At 38.8% G+C, this 21,947-nt stretch overlaps 1 protein-coding gene across 25 annotated transcripts in view; it reads left to right on the forward strand.

The window, feature by feature from the left end:
- kif1aa (kinesin family member 1Aa) overlaps positions 1-21,947 on the forward strand; it is an 89,297-nt gene that overhangs the window by 30,933 nt on the left and 36,417 nt on the right. For 12 of the 25 annotated variants that reach the window (XM_065273666.2, XM_065273667.2, XM_065273670.2 and 9 more), the window contains 13 exons: positions 251-453; positions 761-840; positions 955-1,030; positions 4,868-4,947; positions 5,045-5,151; positions 5,272-5,352; positions 5,476-5,656; positions 5,731-5,803; positions 5,912-6,002; positions 16,954-17,102; positions 17,203-17,381; positions 17,545-17,682; positions 19,903-20,190. In XM_065273666.2, the coding sequence (XP_065129738.2) occupies positions 251-453; positions 761-840; positions 955-1,030; positions 4,868-4,947; positions 5,045-5,151; positions 5,272-5,352; positions 5,476-5,656; positions 5,731-5,803; positions 5,912-6,002; positions 16,954-17,102; positions 17,203-17,381; positions 17,545-17,682; positions 19,903-20,190 (1,726 nt within the window). The remainder of the gene's footprint in view (positions 1-250; positions 454-760; positions 841-954; positions 1,031-4,867; positions 4,948-5,044; positions 5,152-5,271; positions 5,353-5,475; positions 5,657-5,730; positions 5,804-5,911; positions 6,003-16,953; positions 17,103-17,202; positions 17,382-17,544; positions 17,683-19,902; positions 20,191-21,947) is intronic. The other 13 variants (XM_065273681.2, XM_065273682.2, XM_065273684.2 and 10 more) reach the window with 4 other exon arrangements.

Below are 21,947 nucleotides of genomic sequence, written 5' to 3' on the forward strand. Positions count from 1 at the left end.
GTGACTGTGTATTCTCTCCTTGTATGTGAGGTGTTTCTTCTCACATGTGAAATTTGAGGAATTCCAATTCATTTGAAGCTACATTCTATCTCTCTCTCTTTCTCTCTTTCTTTCTCTGTTATTTTCTCTACCTTTCCCTCTTCCTGCTCTTCCTTTTCTGTCTTCTTCTGTCTGTCTTTCTAAACTCTGTGTCTGTCATTCCCTGCCTCCCCCCTTCCTATCTCCGCACCTCTAAACCCTTCCCTGACAGACTTATCCGATTACAAGAACAATAACAATAGTGGCCAAGCTGTCAATCAAAGGGGTGATCTCTCCACAGTGACCAATGCTATGACGGGGATGAGTCCCTCTCCCTCTCTCTCCGCCCTGTCCAGTCGGGCTGGCTCCATCAGCAGTCTGCACGACCGCATCATGTTCAGCCCAGGCAGCGAGGAAGCCATTGAGAGACTTAAGGTGCCTTGTACAACCCAGCTGCCCAGCATCTTGTCCCATCAATCTCCCTTCTACTTCAGATTAGAGGGGTCATATAGTAATATTTTATCATTTTACTTATTTTTAATGGTCCCGTTACCTTACTTGTACCTGATCTTTCAAAGACCTCTCATGATATAACCCCTATAATACAAAATGCTGTACAGTACCTACTTACTAATTGTCAATAAATAACTGTTTCTAGATACACATTACAAAAATAAATAAATAAAGCTAGCATAGACTTTGCTGCATGCATTAAAATTTTATTGTTTCCAATACCAACTAGGAAACAGAGAAAATAATTGCAGAGCTCAATGAAACATGGGAAGAGAAGCTTCGCCGTACAGAAGCCATCCGAATGGACAGGTTTGTTTTTTGGAGTAATTCTTTTTTTGGAATAAAACAGCAGAAGTATGTGATACTTCAACACATACAAACATACATAGGGTTGATTGAAAAACATCTGATTGTTTTTCACAGAGAAGCACTGCTTGCTGAAATGGGTGTGGCCATGCGTGAGGACGGAGGAACTGTAGGAGTTTTTTCACCAAAAAAGGTAAAAGGATTATAAAGCACCTGTTTTTATACACTTCAAACGATTTGCAGGTGGACCACATATTATTGCTATAATGAAATTACTAAATAAGCATGTACATGTCTTTACACCCCCTTTTATGAAGCCCTCACAGAGAAAACCTCAGCCGATTTTTATAGACACTGTTGGGCTGTTCTCTCCCAATGAGGTTGGTTGCCTTGGATACTGTGTGGCCGCATCCTAATAGCTCTTCTAAGACTGCTCTGTGTTTTTTTCCCATCAGAGGTCTTTAAATCACTATGTGTGGTTTCTATTTAGGACTCTATTGTTCATTAATATCTGATATGAATGCTGATATACTGCAGTTCATTTTTATCCTTACAGTAACAGTGATGGAATATGAAAAACTCAACCCGATCTCACAAATTTCCTTGAAATAGTCACGCATTATTTTGCTCAGTTTTGCGTGACATTTTCACGTATTTCCAGCATATTACGTGCCCCTGCCACGACTTTCTTTTCCGTGACAGTTTCACGTATTGGTTTGGGGTTAGATTTGCTGTTTGCGTTAGGATGTCACTTAAAGTATTGGTTTATAAAAAAAATTGTATGTTTTTAAACCATCGTCGCCTGCCGTTAGGGTTAGAGATGGGTTTGGGTATGTAACAGAAAGTTGTTCTAACCCCAAACCGAAGCGACAATTTTAAGAAAATAGGAAAAACAGTTGAGTAACCAATACGTGAAACTGTCACAGAAAAGAAAGTCATGGCAGGGGCACGTAATATGTTGGAAAAGAGCAAAATAATGCGTGACTATTTCACATATTTTGTGAGATCAGGCTGGAAAAACTGCAACATGACTGTACTGAAGTCTTCAAATCGCAAGCATCATGGCTCATGTGATGCTTGTATTAGATTACTTGTCTGGAGTCTTAATAAATATAACTGCATGCTGTTTTGAATGGATTTGCAGATTGACATTTGTATGTAAAGAATGGTAAACTTATTTGATACCTTTGAATGTATTGTTCTCTCTTTAAGATCTTGTATATCCATTTTAGAAGTCTTGCAAGTCAGCAATGTATTGATATTTGGGTTAGGGTTTGTTCTAATCCAATAATCAAAGTATTAAATATCTGCAATTGATTCAGACCACACAATCTAAAGCTGAGACAACTTTTTATAGGTAAATTCTCAGAAAAAGGGTATAATTCTGTCACTGGATGGTACCCTTTTAAAGATCATATGTCCCATTTAGTAACAGATATAGTGGTGTGAAAAAGTGTTACCCAAAAATGGGGCCAACACTTTTTCACACCATTGTATGTGTATAGTTGGTACCAATATGTACATTTGGACACTAATATGCACCAATATATGAAGGGGTACCTTTAAAAAAAAAATACTGCCTTTGTAACTTTTTCTTAAATTGCAGATGAACCCAGTCCAACTTATTATTGTGACATAAATGTGTGCATTTTTCCAGTATCCAATTTGCAAAATTTACATACATGCATTTGACTATATTTATAAAGTGCCTTTAGTAACCCAAAGATGCTTCACAAGACAAATAACAACAAATAATTATCAACAAAAGCACATGAAATCAGAGATTGAACATCAATTCTGTAAGAAAATGGACACACAATAAACAAACAAGTGTTGTAAAGCAGAGAGAGTTATTTACTAAACAAAGTAAACAGGTGAGTTTTAAGTTGAGATTTGATAATCTGGAGATAGAGGGCAGCACAACAATTATGGATGAGCTTTTTCCATAGCTTAGAGCCTATAATATTGGACATCCCACCACCCACAGTGAATTTGAACTTGGGCACCGCTAGCAGGTTATCAGTGCTAGATCTGAGAAACAGGGCAGGGACATACAATATGGATGCACTAACTCCTTTAAATATGATAGTGCGAGGCTAAAGAAGTTTAGAATAGATGTTTAAACTGAATGTGGTTGGCAGGGAGCCAGTGAAGTTGGGAATGGCGTGCAGATTTCTTATTGGGCGCAAGCAGCAATTCTGTATCATATCGAGCCGATTAATAACTATAACGATGCTTTACTAGCTACAGGAATCTGAGATAAACATGCAAATAAAACGTAACCATGTGTTAAGAAAATATTTTGTGGCTTCGCCTGCTGATGGTAGAGATGCTAATTTAGTAAACACTTTTATTGGTTGTATTTGAGAAAACGGACCAACAACTCGTTGTATAAGTTGGAGGATACGTTCAATTTGATTCTTAAAGAGTAACTAAACCCTAAACCAACTTTTTTTAGTTAATGATCTGTAAGAATGGGGCTTTATTAAGGCTGTTCATTGATTTGGGTAACTTTTTTGACATTTGGGTATAAAGTGTTTCAATATATGGTGTAAAATGTCTGAGTGCTGCCCTCTTTAGGTTGAATGGTGGCAGTTGAATTTTCCTGTTGGATGTTGCGGTACTGCATGATAAGCGATACGACCCTACCGTACGTAAGCAGGTTCAAGCTCACCACGCCCTTGATACGTTCTCACCACACCCTTGGTACGAGCTCAGTTTGTCCCCTCTATCTCCATTGGGGTATGCCCACTTTTCTTGCATTTTTCAAATATTGCCAGTGGGTGGAGTCAGGCTCTGACCAGGGGTTTAGTTACTCTTTAAAGGGATAGTTCACCCCAAAATCAAAATTCTTGATTTCACGAGAGGCCGAACTGTTATCACAATTAATGAAATGACATTTATGGCTAAGTTTGTGTTAATACGATTTAAAAAAAAAATTGAGAAAGAGATCTTGTGAGTACGTTTCATTTGTTACCTTTTGTTTAAACAAGATTAGCTTTGATTTTGGACAGTATATCCAAAAACAATGTATCCATAAATAGACCTGTTTTTTCCTTTTTCATGTTAACAAAGTCCATCCACACATTGGGTTACACTTTTTGGCTGTTCTGGTAGCTTTCAGTAAATTAATTTGTTCTCGATAATGATTTATAAAACTCAGATCTGACAAACAGATCAGAGAGTCAAAGCCTCAGGTTTAACCTTTTTTTATGTCATGCTCGGTATACACATTCAAGGGACCAAAGAGACCGAAAATGTGTGCATTATCGAATGAGGGGCCGGTCTGGTCCAAAATGCCAGGGCCGATTTTTTGTCCCAGTTTGCCCATGCTTCTGCGTCATCATACTCATCGACGTGCACTTACACATACAGACTGCTAGTAGGAAGGATTCATGCGTGTAACCCAGAGTAGCAGTAAGACAGCCAAAGAAAGTGGCGCTTGGCCTGTAAACCCTCCAAAGAAGAAGCAGCACCAGTTTGTTCTGTATGATTTGAGAAGATTAACTGTGATGGAGGAAAATGGACAGCGACTATTGTTTTAGTTGAGTATATCACTCCTCGACGCATCTTTTTTTTTTTTTACTGTCATTAGCGTAAATCCATATGAGGACCTAACAGCTGGTGTTTTAGCGGACCAAATGACGCGCTGTTACATTTTTGCAGAGGTGCACATCCAGCTACTCAGAGCTACGTATAGCCTACGGCGTAGCTACTGCATAGAACAGGACTATAAATCGCACTAAAGTGTGTTATCTATTCCAGGTGGTAACCTTAAATTTTTTTATTTAGATAAGACATTGTTAAAATGTTCAGTGTAATTGACAGCAATGACTATTGTAATATGCATGCTTAATTGTGAACTGTTCTAAATCTGTCTGCATAGAAAACAGTGATTGGTCTGGTCTTTAACATTATTCATTGCTGCCTTGCAAGCATAAGTGTTTCCTTTGGGATATGCAGAACATCTAGAACTTACTGATTTAACATTGAGTAATTATAAAGAACTATTTTTGGGCTCTAATTACAGACGCCCCATCTGGTGAATTTAAATGAAGATCCTTTAATGTCTGAGTGTCTGCTATATTATATTAAAGATGGAATTACCAGGTTAGTACCGGTGTTGTGCAATCATTTTCCTATTGTGCTAAAAAGCCACACTTGAACAGGTTTGTACTTATGTAGCTTCTTGTGTTGCATTACCCAGGGTAGGGAGAGAGGACGCCAGCAGTAGGCAGGACATTGTTCTGAGTGGTCACTTCATCAAGGAGGAACACTGCACTTTCACCAGCACCACTGGACCTATGGGAGAAGGTTTGGTTACATTGGAAATACAAAAATAGGGGAGAATGGGCCACTTACCTCCCCTACACACACTTCCCTATACTATACATAGGCCAAAGTTATCATGCATATTTGTCCTGTTGTTTACAGCTGTCATTCTAGAGCCGTGTGAGGGGGCAGAAACTTATGTCAATGGGAAGAGGGTGACAGAGCCCACTGTTCTTAAATCAGGTCTGTTTCAACTGTCTATATAATGTTTCTAAGCACAAGGCGTAATAAGCAAAAGTTTCTTATTCTAGGCTGTAGTTTTTCTATCTACTAGTGCTAATGTTTTGACCCATTAAACTTTTGTAGGGAACCGAATCATTATGGGCAAGAGCCACGTGTTCCGCTTTAACCACCCAGAACAGGCCCGCCAGGAACGTGAGAGGACACCGTGCAGTGAGACTCCAATTGAGCCTGTTGACTGGGCTTTCGCTCAGAGAGAACTTCTTGATAAACAAGGCATTGACATGAAGCAGGAAATGGATCAGAGGTAAAGGAAATAAATACAATATTGAGATGTGATTTTGTGACTTGTTATCTTGTAGATTAATTATGTGTGTACAGACTGCAGGAACTTGAGGATCAGTACCGCAAGGAAAGAGAAGAGGCTAACAATCTACTGGAGCAACAAAGATTAGTAAGTGACTTCAATGATATGAAAGCTGCTTGCAGAGCATTGGATTAGCAGTGCAAAGATCATGGGTTTAACATGGTACTAAACTTTTAACTGCATGCTTTTTTCCAGGACTATGAAAGCAGGTTGGAAGCCCTGCAGAAGCAGGTAGATCGCTGTTACCCAGATGTTGCAGAGGAGGAGGATGAACCAGAGGAGCAAGGTGAGAAAAGCTTGTCGTGGATTTTTTTAGGAGAATCAGAGACGGTTGAGATGTAAAATTCTCTTCAAAGTATTTTATTAAAGAATTGTGTCAGACAGCTTGAAACACAATACTGGTCATAGGGTGTATACACCTGCATTGGTAAAATGATAATGACAATGACCCCGTTCTGAGTTTTTCAGTATATTATATAGTGGTCCAATAGTGGTCCAGTAGCCCTGCCTTTCTTTCACTCTGTACTATCCCAATGCTCAGCAGACTCCTGCCTTTAGGCCCCTTAGCTCCTTCTCATAACTCATGACAACCTGGTGATGCTGTGACTTTATCTCTATAACATTCCAAGCTGGTACATAAATCCTCCCATGGGTGGTAAAACTCAGTGTCTTTGTTCTCTAACACATCATACAACTATTTCGCTATCCTTACCAAGGACACCCTTATCTCCTCCAGGCCCAGCTATGGACCTACACATTCATGTTCAAGCAACAGAGAGACAACTTTATTTATGTAGACATTAAAAACATACCATATAAAAGATAATACTAATCTGTAAGATAAAACACTCAAAATTTCTCTACCATATTTCCCCCCTTCGGAAACTAAATGTTTTCGATAACCAACCTGCAAATATGACTGCTGATACCAGAGAAGCCGGGCTAGGTACTTTAAAGAAAGAAAACATATAAAATAATAAAATACCCCTGACAGTTCGGGCCAGACCCTCAGTCACTTTTCTAATTTCAACAGTCATTTCACACGGGTTATCCTTTAAATGATAATTAATAACCTGTAAAAAACAGTAATGATTAACAACATGAAAAATATAACATAACATTCAATTTTAAATCTAAAGCAAGCATATCATCTTTTCAAAAAATTCTTTTCACTTTCTGGTAAGCCGTGCAGGTGGATGTTTTACCTCCACCCCCAGGAGATTCCTGGACCATCAGTCACTTACCATGCTTGTTACACTGTCATCACACCATGGACAGTGATGCTTAAAACCATCCCTTTCCCTATTTTACACACACTGCAGGTTTGCAACTTGCATTACTAATAAAAGATTATAACTTGTAATGAAAATAATAAATGCAAAAGATAATACCTTGTTAATAAATGATAACAAACGCAAAAAATTATAAATGTTAATAAAAAAGAATAAATTCATTAGTATAGGTGACACCCTATGTCCAGTTTAACATTACCAGTAACATAATGATTCTCACATGAGAGTGTTTTGCTCTGGTGGGCAGTCCACACAGAGTCTTTCTAAGAAACATAAATTCTATATGTATATGTGTAGGGTGCATCTTCCAGCTTTCGACGGTCTTCAACCCATGCGCTTTGCACGCGTAGAGGGCCGTGTGAGGGAGGAGGGTACTAGAGCCTCGTTGGTTTCCCATCACACATGGATGTTGTCCTCAAATTTATCTCCCTCGTCGTCCTCATTAATTTGTACCCGTTGGTACATTGTCTTACCCATTCCTTTGTCGATAGTTTGCTCAATCAAACCCCTGATACATGGTATGCAACAACAATCACACAATGCCAGGATATCAACAGCTACAGCAGCTGACATCAGTAAAGAAGTTATCAGTGTACTTCATTTCCCAAACCATTTTCCATCATTTTTGTAAATGGGTCATCAATTCCAGCGTTCTCAGCCAATTCATTTGACAAGTCAGTCAAACCTTCTAATGCCCTTATAATGCTCTCATCAGGGGCAGTATTGTAAGAAATAAATTTTCAGCATCTATCATCTATAATTTTTTTAAACACCATCAGTGACGTTAGTCCCAATTGTGCAGTTATCCCCTTAACGTAATAAAATCAATTAATCCAATCCACATTTTTATTTAGGGTTGACCACCAGAAAATAATTTACTCAAAACTTGCAACAATCTGATTTCTCGCTTTGTATTCATCTGGCATCCCCCTTGGAACCCCTATGGCATCTATATACTGTACACTCTTTATACACATATTATCATAAGTTCCACCAGGCAGATTTCTTTTCTGTCTGTTAATACTCTTAACACTTATGTTATCATGTAGGCTCCCAAAATCAGGTAATGAAAACATTTGAAATGGCATTATTAATTGTACAAGGGTACAGGTTCCCTTCCAATTTACTCTTAAACTTGGCCTTAAATTCATGTCAATACACATTCACCATAAGTCTGCCCTTTCTGTGGTCTGGCCTACAAACCAGTTTGCCTTGTATCCCTCTTTATCATTTGTAACATCAATTTCTTTTTGGCACCACCCATCTGTAAAATGGTTATCTTAAAACATTTATAATTACCCTTATAGGCCTGTATATTTGGTGGGAGAAACATTTTCATTATTTTAAACAAATAAACAACATTCATGCAATCGTCATCCTCCATATCCTTAAATGCTTTGATCATACATTACCCATTAATTGTGATCTCCAAATCCAGTTTCTATGGTTCATCACATCACTAAATAATAAGAATCTAAAAAATAAGTTTACAGTGTTTATTTATTATATGGTTATTTCAACATAATGACATAGAGACAGTCGCCGGGGGTCGTCTTCTCTGGTACCTGGAAGCAATGAGTATTATAATACCACAATTTGGAACATTTTACCTTAACAGATGTTGGGCTAGCTTCTGTAACCTCATACGAGCCTTCTCGTCTGGGTTCATCCCACTTACGCTAGTAAACTTTGATCTACACCCAGGTTTCTACAGAAAAAAGTGTTGCAGTCTCGTCACCAGGTGTCTCTTTGTGCCTGCTTTTAATCTGTAAAATAGCTTTATGGTTTTTCATTAGTTCAGCAATATATTCATTAATTTAATTTTTTAGATCCTCCTCATGCTCCAAATTCATTTCATTTTGATTAGCTTTGAACATTGGTCTCCCAGTTACCATTTCATGAGGAGATAAACGCGTTTCCCTGTTAGTACTAGATCTTATGGCCATGATGAGCGCTATTGGTAAGGCCTAAACCCAACTCTCAACCGCCCCTTGAGACTGTGGATGATACACTGATCCAAATTTTTGGGTTATTCCTACCCTAGCAAGTGCTTTTCTCAACAGGTTGGCCTGAAATCCTGGTCCATTATCTGACTGTAATACCTTGGGAAGTGCAAATCTTACGACCACTTCCCTCTTAAGTGCTCCAGCCACTGCTTGCACACTCTGCGTTCACACTGGATTGAAGCTTCTGTCCATCTCAAAAATTTAAAACATTTTCTCCTTAATTGGGTGGATCATATCTACAAAATCCATCACTAAATACACAAATGGTCCTTCCACACTTGGAAACAGACGCATTGGGTATACTGCTGGTTTGATATTTCTATAAATGTCACATTCTGACAAAAATTCGCTAATTTTGTTTTGCATATTGATGTACCAGAAACCCTGTTGTCTCAAATCTCATCTATCATCTCCCCCCTCCTGCAATGTTCACAACCATGCGTGTTCATCATCACCATTTTCTCCATTCTAGATGGTATTAGTAATTGTTGTTGCTCTGTTCTCCACAAACCTTTTACATTGACAACACCTCTGCTTTGCCACTCAATCTTTTCAATTTGTGACACTGTATTTTGCATGTCTCTGATTTCATCTACAGTTACGTCTGCGGAAATGCTCACCTGTTTACTGTCAGTCTTTTTACCTGACCTTGTCACTACCATGGTCATGGTTTCAGCTCGCTCTGGTTTTGCAGCTCCTAATTTTGCTTCCTCATCTGCTTTTTCATTTCCTTTGTCAATAAATGAATCTCCTTTTGTGTGTGCTGCACACTTAATTACATTTACTTTGGCTGCTTTTTGTATTGCCTTGAATAGTTATTTGATCTCTGTAAGATATTTAATTGGGTGGCCATTACTTCTCTTAAACCCATTTTACCACATATCAGTATTTACATTGATTTCCAAACCTTTTCCAATTTCACATGCTTCAATTAAAGCCATTAACTCTGCACACTGGGCAGACATGTGCCCATGCCTCATCCTCTTACACCTCAAAACTTTAAATCTGTCAGTCACTGGATCTCCCAGGATCACACTGTATCACATGCAACTCTGACCTCTCATTTTTATAGCATGAACCATCAACAAACTTGTAACCAGGATCCCCTTCGTAACCCAAATCTGCTCTCAGTTTCATCTCTTCAATGCCTTCTGTCATACAAACCTGCGGTGTGTCTTCTCTACAATATAACAACATCTGTCAGATTTTTTCCCATGTCCTTACATTTTAATTCCCTAAATTACTTGACCCTACTGGCATATTCTGGTAATAACTCTGGTATGAACTACAACACCCTGTGGCTCCCATTAATGCCATCATTTGCTTCACTGTGTTTTGACATGGATAGTCAAGCATGGTTCTGTGGTGTTTGTCACAAATTTAATTTTGCCCTTCAAAGATTACTCTATTTAGGTAATGTACACTGGTTTTAGCTAATATCAGCTTTTATTTTGATACTTTTTATCCACTGTTCAAAACTTGTTCTGTCAATTTATCAAACCCCTCTCTGTTGTTGTGTGCTGTCAAAATATCATCTACATATTTCAACCATACTCCCTCTCATCTCTCGGGATAACTAGCTTATCTTTTAGCAATTGGTTAAACAATACAATTACCTGCTCCTTTGTGCTGCTGTCCTGTAAAATTATTTGCTTCTGCTGTATACCTGTCTAAGTCATTTCTAATGGAATTAGATACCAACCTAGCTCCCTGTTCTCCATCCAGCCTTTCTCTCCTTCTTCCCATTCAATGGAATATGACTTTTTCACATAAGATTTTAGGTCCCTAGCCCTATGATTTCCCCACACCCACACTGTCACATTGGGGTGGCTTCCTGCTTCCTTCCACAGCAAAATTATCTAGCTTACAACTGCTGATCCTCACTGCTACTCCAGCCTCGCAAACCAACACTCCTTCACTTCTCAACTCAATTTCTTCTCCTAATTTGAATCTTTGTTCATACTTTAAATCCTCTCCTTTGATGCAATATTTCATTGTACAGTGACCCTCAAATCTTGGCTTCCGTCCCTGAAAATCTTTAGTTTTTTCTCTGGCAGCCGCCATCATTTTTTTTTTTTCTAATTTCCCAATCCAATATACTTCTGGTCTAATTAAAGGGGTTAATTCCTGTTTAGTTATTTTGGTTAGACACTGCAATGTTAATCCCTGTGGTGCGGTTTTGATGGTATCATCTAATTTACACAAAATGTCCCTTCCAATTAATGTGATCGGAACCTGAGGTGCCATCAGAAATTGATTTACAACAGTTTTCTCTTCTATCTGAACCATAATTGGTTCTGACAGACACATTTTCATAGGTTTTCCAGAGAATCCTATTGTTCTAACAGATGATTGTGATGCAACAACCCCAGGTACCAATTTTGGAACAATTGAGCTACATGTAGCTCCAGTGTCAATTAAACATTCAATTTTTACTCCATTAATAATGCATGTTAATTTAGGTTCTTCCCAATCATTTTCGGATAATGCTACCTGTTGGTTAATTGGACCCTCCGAACACCCCTATTGCTTCCATGGGTTTGTTGGACAGTCACGCCTAGCCTGAGTATTCTCCCCACATCCCCAGCAAACATTGTTTTGCCCGAAATATGGACCCAGATCAGCGGATGCCCTGTTCTGAAAATATCCCCTTCCTCTGCCTCTTGGCCATCTTCAAAAATAAATTCCTCTACTCTGTCCATTAGGTGCCATTACATTCACAACTACTGATTTAGACGGGGCTGCGCCCTGGGGATGCTGCCATAGGTTTCGATTTTGGGTTTGATCCGCAGCTTGTTTTGGCAGATCAGCTACCTGTTCAGACTTATTAGGAGGGTGTGTTGCAACCATTTCGCCCTGAGAGTGGCTCGCTGACTCGTATGACCCTGCCCATCCCACTACATAGGTTCCCCTGGGGTCCTTACTAAAGTCTTTGTGTCTTTTCTTTTCCTCCAGACTAACTTGAGCCAGCTTTCGTTCAGTCTCTTTAGCATGGTGTTTTAGGGTCTCCACCCACTGGCTGTGTGGCATTGCATCTAGCCCTGGGGTGTCACTCAGTTTGTTTTGCACAGAAACTGGCAGTGCGTCCAGCAGTTCCTTTCTGAAAAGTCTGGTTTCAAAGTCTCTTTGGTCAGTGGGATCTTTTCTCAGCCCCTGCCCTCTCCAAATTTGCATGTTTTTAGCAATCCACAGTGCACAGTCCTCCTGACCCAGTGCAGCGGGGGTCAGTTTGGTGCTGTCAAACTTGACAGGAAACTCAGTTCTCAAGGCACCCCAAAGTCTGCCCCTGTAACAGTCAAGAGCCTGGCCGTCAAAATCAGACGAAACCACACTCAGTCCCATACCTGCTAACCACAACACATCCTCCATTTCTCTTAAACTAGTAATTTTTGCCAGTAAGGCTTTTATGTCACCCACCGCCAATCTTGTACCTTGCGTCTCTTTCTCCAACGCAGCAATCTAGGGACCAGCACCTTCTCTTAAACTTGGCAATAAGTTTATTATAGTCTCTAAATCTCTATGAGCCCATGGAACATACACAGCTGTTTTTCCTTCAATACGCAATGGAAATACACTCACACCTGGCTCATTCATTACACCTCTAGGGGTGCTTTTCAATAATGGGGATCTGTCCTCTATTGGGTCAAAGTCTAAAGCTAATGTGTCCCTATACTCCAAATCTCTGTTTCTCTCCTCTACCAACATCTTAGCTCTGTAAGTTCTTAATCCATCAGGTCCTGACATTTTTGTCATATCTATACCACCTTTAGAGGCTGGGTACTCTTGTGTCATTTTCATATTTAGCCAGTCATCAGGTTCTCGCTTTCTCTGTTCCATAGCCTGCAATGCCCTGACCTTTTGTTGCTTAAGCACTCTTTCTTTTGCTCTCTCTCTATCCCGCCTTTCTTGCTCCAAAATCATCCTTTCTTCCTCTTGTAATCTTTTACTGAGCTCTCTGTCCTGTGATAGCCCTGCTAAACCCAAAGACTTCACCTCTTTAGATAATTCTGTTATTTCCTTTGCTCTCTGTTCAATTATTCGGTCCAGATGTTCTAACTGAGTCCTGGTATACTGACTAGCTCCTCCTTCTGCCTGACTTTGTTCACTGAGTGATCCTTCCTTGCCTCTATGCATCTCATCATACAGTTCCACATTTCCCTCAACTTCTAATTCCCCTTTAAGCTGCATAGTTCCTTTAATAACTGGATACAGTGTGCTAGCATTTGGTGAAGCAACAGGAGTGGTTGGGGCTGGAGTGAGAGCTGTAAAGGGAGGGCCACTCTCAGAGAAAGTAGTGAAGGGAGGGCAGTTTGTGTGTGTGGTAGAGGGAGGGCATGGATTGAGGGAGGCAGAGGCAGTGGGCGGTGCATAGGGCGGTGGCTTAACTGTTGTAGTTACCACAGGTAATTGGTTTGCAGTGTCTAATGGTTGTTCTAGCAATCTTGTCTTTTCTGTTCTTTCGTTTTGCTTTGCCATCTCTCGAGCTCTGACCTCTTCTCTATCAGCCATCACTCTTTCAGCTTCCTTACTCCAGCAACCTCTAGCTTTTTCCCACAATTCCATTCCATCTAACAAAGCTTTCCTCTTCTCTTTCTTTCCATCCTTCTTTGCTTTCAACTCCTGATTAGCTATGTAATTAGTCATCCAAATTTTCATACTCTTTGTTTTTTCTTTATTCCATGTTCCCTGTTCTGGCCAGTGAAAGGGAGGTTGCTCTCCTTTCTTATATGTGGTACTTCTGGTATACCATTTAAGATCATTACACCACTTAGCCAATGCTTTGCCATCAAAGCCTTTGTCTTGTAAGTTACACCATTCCACCGGGGCCACAGTGATAGCACGCTCTAATTCTTTTGTTGCTGCTTCCATGTTACACTGAATGGTTGTTTACTTTATTTATTTACCAATAAGTCAATGCACTGCTCTGCACTATAAAATGTTCCAGTCAGGAGACTGGAATAAATCACAAAGGGTCCCACAAGTATGTAAATGATCTCCTTTTCACCAGTCACTTTATCTGTCATACAACCACTTTTAAGATTTGATTCAAATTTAAACTTAGCACTTACAATGCTCAGTTCTTTATATCCTACAATTGTCTTTGACACATTAATCTTACAACTGGAAAAACTTCTTATCTCAGGCCAACTAAAACTAACACAAAATATCTCTCTGATTAATTGGGCTATTTTATATGCAGACGTAACTGTATTGATCTCAGAGTCTTCTGTTTTAATTGTTAAACTTCATTCTGTTAACCTTTCTTTTGTTAAATCAAATACACTCAATAATGACTTTTCAATATTAGATAAAGATTTCAGGTTCCACCAAAATTCAATGTTTTCAGTAACAACTGACATTCAATCATGGACAATATTTTTCACACAGGATAACTCTTATCCCTAACTTTCAAAATCAAAATTTTCATGTGAGTTGAATAAGATGCAGAAATCCTTTTGGGACGTTTTTTTTTTTTTAACTATTCACTTATGGTAATTCCTTACCATGCAACAATTAATAAACACTTTCTTAACTTTAAGTTGGACAGAAGCTTTTTCCCTTGTCTCTCCCGAGTTTATTTGATAGAGTAATTTATAGTATCATAGTTCATCGATAAATTACCCTTAAACACTGTGTTCATCTCAAAGAATACTTTATAGTATCAAAGTTCATCGATAAAGCACCCTTGAACACTGTGTCCATATCAGTGAGCTCTCTATAGTATCACAGTTCATCGATAGAGGCACTCATAAACACTCACTCAAGCAACCCACTGGTTTTTCCCACACTCCAGACTCTCTCGCTCACCCTCGTTTGCACATTCTAAGCACCTTGGTACACAAACTATGCAAACTCTTCATATTTGTTTTATAGAGCAATTTATAGTATCAAAGTTCATCGATAAATTACTCTCAAATACTCATTTAAGCAACCCACTGGTTCTCCCTCAACAAAAATCTCTCTCTTATCTCACTTTTGTTTCATAACTTAACCAGTTACATCAAAAAACAACTAACAATCAAACCCAATGGTTTCCTTTCCTTTAAAAAGATATATCCGTACTCATCTCAGATACTCTTATTTAAATCAGCCCACTGGCTTTACAAAATTTAGTTTCAAAATTAATGTTTTAGTTTGAGTCCATAAAATCAACAAAATTTAGTATAATTAAATGCCCTCTTGGCTATTAACAGTCAACGCCCTCTTGGCTATGTTAATATTATTTTCCATCAACTGTTTCACAGCTGGGTCCTCTTGACCCTCAGATAAGAGTACACTTTACTCGGAAGACCAGGTTTCCCTATTAGAGATAATTTATCTTGTAATATCATCCACAAGTCCCTTCTCATTAATCGCAATACTAGTTCGTTTATGAGTTACAGAGAGAATTAAGGAATTCAAATGAAAACGCCGGGCTGTCTGTGTTTTCCAAACAGAGTCAAAAATCCCATCAATGCAGGTGAAAAAATGCCATAACGCTTTGCTTACCTTAATTTAAGAAGCAAGCGGCTGGCCAGCCTTAGCAGTTTAACACCCACAAAGAAGAAACAATCGACTCAGGATGGAGAACATCTCCCCCCGACCGTGAACGGCCTCTGAACGATCCCACTCGGATGTCCAATGTTCTCTCTTGTAACCCTGCTCCGCAGCGCCAAAATGTCGTGGATTTTTTTAGGAGAATCAGAGACGGTTGAGATTTAAAATTCTCTTCAAAGTATTTTATTAAAGAATTGTGTCAGACAGCTTGAAACACAATACTGGTCATAGGGTGTATACACCTGCATTGGTAAAATGATAATGACAATGACCCCGTTCTGAGTTTTTCAGTATATTATATAGTGGTCCAATAGTGGTCCAGTAGCCCTGCCTTTCTTTCACTCTGTACTATCCCAATGCTCAGCAGACTCCTGCCTTTAGGCCCCTTAGCTCCTTCTCATAACTCATGACAACCTGGTGATGCTGTGACTTTATCTCTATAACATTCCAAGCTGGTACATAAATCCTCCCATGGGTGGTAAAACTCAGTGTCTTTGTTCTCTAACACATCATACAACTATTTCGCTATCCTTACCAAGGACACCCTTATCTCCTCCAGGCCCAGCTATGGACCTACACATTCATGTTCAAGCAACAGAGAGACAACTTTATTTATGTAGACATTAAAAACATACCATATAAAAGATAATACTAATCTGTAAGATAAAACACTCAAAATTTCTCTACCATAAGCTGTCTAAAACCTCATTCACACAGCACTTTGGTCCCAGAAAATACCCGTAGCCAGACAGACTTCTGTGTAAACGCAAACACGTTCCGTTAATGCTCAGGGATCATTTCCGGAAAGAGGACATAGTAACATTCCCATAACATTCCTGGAAAACCCTCTGGGTGAACAAGATGCAAAAACAATTGCGTAAGGGGCGTGCTGTATTTGTCATTGCAAAAAATGAAATTATGGTTCAGTTCTTTAAAATGAGGGATTTAGCCGATTAACATGCAGATTAACATTCATGATGAGAAATGTCAACAAACTGGACTGAAGTAGATATCAGGGAGCTCGTCACTATCTTCGCTGAAGCTGCATTATTCAGCAGCAGAATTACGAGAATTACGAGTCACACGCTCATATGAGCTTATAATAAACAAAAATGCCCGCAGGTCATTGCAACAAGATATATCGTTCAGCTCTTTAAAACAGGGGTTTAAATGCACATTAACAATCACTTACACACAGATTCCAGATAATCATTGGCAAATTGACAAATCCCGGGTGCATTTTCCGTGTATTTTCCGTAATGTCTGTGTGAAAATGGCATAAAATAATCCAACAGAATCTCATAAGGCCTTAAATTATATTTCTAATGTTGGGTCAGCTTTAGCCAAAATGACCTGGAAACATTCAGCTCTGAGACAGCATTTAATGTTTTTTTACCCATAGTTCAATGGACTGAGAGGGAGACAGAACTGGCGCTATGGGCTTTCCGTAAATGGAGATGTTATCAGTTCACATCTCTCAGAGACCTGCTCTGGGGCAATGCCATCTTCCTCAAGGAAGCCAATGCCATTAGTGTGGAGCTAAAGAAGAAGGTGAAAGCTTTGTAGAAAAGACTCCATCCCTCGTATAAACCCATAACATGTGACAACAGGTGCTGATTCTAGCTAATGGTTCTCTTAAATCTACTTACAGGTTCAGTTCCAGTTTGTCTTATTGACAGACACGCTGTACTCTCCTCTTCCGCCTGACCTGTTACCTCCTGAGTCATGTAAAGACAGAGAAAAGAGCCCATTCCCTCGTACCATTGTGGCTGTAGAAGTCCAAGATCAAAAAAATGGAGCCACACATTACTGGACTCTGGAAAAGCTCAGGTAATTGCTGAATGTATCTACATATATAGTTACAGGTCAAGTATATTTAAGGCCTTTAGGACCACAGGTCTTGAATATCAATAGGAATTTATCTGTGTTAAATTTCATGCCTTCTTGAGTCCAGTGCCTAAATTGTGAGTGATGTGTAATGCTGGCCCTGCAGGCAGAGGCTGGACCTGATGAGAGAAATGTATGATCGTGCTGCAGAGGTTCCCAGCAATGCTCTTGAAGACTGTGACAGTGTCCTGACAGGAGGAGACCCTTTCTACGACAGGTTTCCCTGGTTCCGTCTGGTTGGAAGGTAAGTGAGGTTACATTTCTTAGCCTGACTGGACATTAGTTTTTACTCAAGGATGCTTTCCTGTACTCCATCAGACTGCTGTTAATAAACACATTTACGACAGCTTCCGTGAAAGATTTTTATCTTCTCCTTAAAGATTTCCAGATTATTTAAATAGCCCATATACTGACATGATTTCTGTTATCCAGAATGGAATCTGATATATCAAGCAGCAATTCTCTTTGCTTTTCTGTCCATGTAATACTAAAGCGTATTGCAGGTCAAGGAGGAAGTGCTGGGAAAAGGAAATGTGATAAAAAGCTGATCACTAGAGGATGTTTGTCTCATTGACAATGTTTTGGATCCTGCTTTTTCAGAGAAGCATGAAATTGATTCTTAGTGCTCTTTTAAATTAGGTCAAACACTTACACTTTTATAATTTTCTGTATCTTGCTTTTAATGTAGTCTTCACTATATCTAATATAGATGGAAATCCTGTTACATAGGCTGCTGCGTTACATCAGTTTTCAGTTTATTAATTTTTTGTCATTGTTACAAAAACAACAAAATATTGATGGAGCAAAAACAGACAGACATATGGTTTTAAGTTGTTTACCTATTTACTTTATCACATCCATCACTTTTAAATGGATAGTTTGGCCAAAAATGATATTAAACCCATGATTTACTCACCCCCAAGCTGTCTGAGTTGCATATGTCCATCGTTTTTCAGACAAACACATTTTCGGATATTTTTATTTTCTGAGGGTAATCCGTGCGGTGTTGTTGTAGAAATATCCTTCCGGTAAATAATAAATAACTACCTTCCAGTAGTGCCGCCATCTTAGTCGCGTCCGCATTCAGGATGAGAGCTTACGCAGGCTACGGAGGCTACTCTGCTGCTGCTCTGTGCCCCCGCCCTCCGAATTTGTCATACGTCACTAAGAAAAATGCGTACACTACGCTAATACTCTCTCCGGAATACAGAGGAGTCTAAGATGGCGGCGCTACCGGAAGGTAGTTATTTACGTTAATAAAGTTTTAAATATGGATATTTCTACAACAACACCGCACGGATTACCCTCAGAAGACCTTTGTTAATCATCCTGGAGCCGTTTGGATTTATTTTGTGAAGGATGGACGCACTTTTTTGGACTTAAAGGTAATGTACCCCGTACATTTAATCAACTGAAAGATCTAAAACATTTTCTAAAATATCCGAAAATGTGTTTGTCTGAAAAACAATGGACATATGCAACTCGGACAGCTTGGGGGTGAGTAAATCATGGGTTTAATATCATTTTTGGCCGAACTATCCCTTTAACCTAATATGTAATTTCATTTATAACTACCCTAAATACCCCTACAAACCCATTAAAGTGCTATGTCCAGTAAAGTGCTTGGTGCAATAATTCATAAATCTAATAGGGGTAGGGTATTTGTATTTACAGCAGTTTCTCATAAAGGCTATATAATGCTAGGAAATGTGGCTGTGTCCAAAACACTATAAAAAGCTAAACACACTCTTAAATAAAGGTGATAGATGATGTCATAGGCTGTATGGTTCTATTAAGAACCTTTAACATCAAATGAACATTTCTGTTTCATAAAAGGTTCTTTGTAATGGAAAAAGTTATTTAGACTATAGAACGGTGAGAAAGAAATATGGTTACCGGAACTTTTTAACTCAATAGTTTGTTAGGGAACCCAAAATGCTTCCTCTGTGGCATTGCTGTTACTGTAAGAACCTTTGGTAGCATCTTTATATTTTGGAGTGCAGGCACATTTTGTGTACAGGTACGCAACTTTAGACACAACTAATGCATATTGACTGCATGTGTTTTTCTTTGGTAGGAAAACAATAGGTTGAAAAATTTTATATTTATAAAAGTTTCAAAATGCCATTTTTATGATTGTGACCAACGACTTTAATCATACACACAAGATTGTGATATATCAAAGGCACATCCAGGATGTCTTTAAAAACTAAGCGGATAAAGGCTTCTTTATACACCAAATGCTATACATATTGGATTATATAAATTGGATTTGTATGTGCCTTGGAACCTTGCTACCTCCACATTCTTAGGTTTCGAACACAGCCACATCCTCTAAGCTTCTATGTTGGCCTATTACAGACGTTTTTACCTACCCACTTAAGTAACAAGTAGAACAGCAAACTCTTAAACAGACAGAATTCCCCTCATACTAACTGGGATCCCATGTCTTTGGCTACACCAGAAACTCCCTTTTCTCCACATGCCTTAGTGAGCAAGCGAGTGACCCAAACTCCTCCCCCACCCCCTCCGAGCCCACATCGACCTCTGAACTCACTGAGCTGGTCCAGTCATGGACAGACAAGAAGGTGGGAACAGAACTGGACAACTTGGACAACGATTTCTTATCGGATGACCTGTGCTCGGATTTTGAGGAGGAGGAGGGGGAGGATGAGGCAGAGCTCCGCAGAAGCTCCAGCAAACCCGAGGACCCATTTTATGATCGCTCACCATTGTTCAGTGTAGTGGGAAGGTTGGTGAGGTTTCAGGAGCATGCTGGGAAAGGAAACTAGCTCTTTCACACTGAGACTGGTTAACTGTGCGACATTGTCTTGCCATATGTCTACACACATACAGTAAAAATTGTATATGGTATATTTAATAATATACTTAAATATCGCTGTGTGTTTACACACATACATATACAAAAGAAAAAGACATAAACAAATATAAAAATGCATATGTGCAGTTAGAGTTTGCTTTTATTGTGTTTAGCATTATGCTCAAAAGTTGTTTGCTAGGTGATTTTAAACAGTTTTGGTGTATATTGATTTAAAATAACTCTAAGTCTATATATACCATCTATGGGTTTTAAATGGTAAAGTATACAGTATGTTTCCTGTGCAAATTTCTAAAAGGGAGCTTCTTATGTACACACGTGATCATGTGCCGTTGTTTATATGGAGGAAAATTGTATTGCAAACTCTATCAAATTTAATGACTTAAACTTTTATCTTAAAATAAAGACTAATGAGACAATTGTTGTTATGCAGTAAGAGTACAGGACAATGGAATGAATGTGTATAGCAAAGAATATAGTAGATACATTTTAGTCATGCAAGAGAATTGTTTAGTTCATATTCAAATCTGTTTGATGACGGACTTTAGTGTCTTGGCAAATCCTTCTTTGTAGGTGAGCCTTTGAGGAGACACACAAGATATGTTTTTTTGCTCAGGAGGCATAAGCAAAATTTCTATTTGATTTCCATTTAATCTTATTGCTGTTTAGGGGAAACTGGAATGTTAAGGAGTTCACTTTTGGTATTTGTCTTTCTTTTGGGAATAGAAAGTTTTAGTCAGCATGTCTGGATTGTTTCCCTCGTCTACTGGCATTATCAAACATTATACTCATCTGAACGTTGCAGACACACACCTTGAGCTTTTGGGTTCAATTTTACCCTTCAATCTGTGATAATTGAAATCACAATTGGCTAAATCTTAGTGTTATGCCAAGGTCTGTGTTGCAACTTTACATGCACCGCATCAGTTTTTCAAAGGAGTCCATCAGCTTTGAAATGCTATCTCTAAACATTTATATTAGATGTTTGTTGTGTGTACTGCAAAAACAAACAAGACCAGACATTTTTACATGGCATTAACATCCAATGAATTGGAAAAGCTTTTTATCTAATGACTTACTACACTAGTCAACATTTGAAGTGGATCAAAACCTTTCCTAAAAGTTGCCTTAAAACCAATACAATATCAGTTCTTGTCTTAGGACAACTTGGATGAAAGTTTTTGATCCACTTCAAATGTTGACTAGTATATTTGGTTCCTGTTATACAGTATAGTATACTTCATGTATCTCAAGATGAAAGAGCTGGTTTCTAGCACAGCTGTCTCTCTTTTGGGCATGTAAAGTCATATGCCTTGTTTCTACCCTTTTTTGTTTTTGTTTTGAGATTTTACATGTAAACCTTGGATGAATTGGCTTATTCCTTTAAGTTGTGCTTGTGGATTCCACTGCACATCTGTAAGAGTATGGCTGCTTTTTTGGTATTTGATACTGTCTGGTATTGTCTGTTTTAGTCTGCAAATTCAGGTACTGACACTTTTAGTGTTTCCTTTTTCACTGTTTGAGTCAGCTATCATATGTTTTTGTCAGAAGCATGCTTTTTGTACTTTATCAAACCCCTGTTTTTGTTTAGCATAACTGTATCATTCAGTGTCATTCAATATCTATAGTGAATGGGCAATGTTGTCATTGTTGACATGATATGGATAAAG

This window comes from Paramisgurnus dabryanus, chromosome 7 (genome assembly GCF_030506205.2).
Source record: "Paramisgurnus dabryanus chromosome 7, PD_genome_1.1, whole genome shotgun sequence".
In the NCBI taxonomy this organism is placed as follows: domain Eukaryota; kingdom Metazoa; phylum Chordata; class Actinopteri; order Cypriniformes; family Cobitidae; genus Paramisgurnus; species Paramisgurnus dabryanus.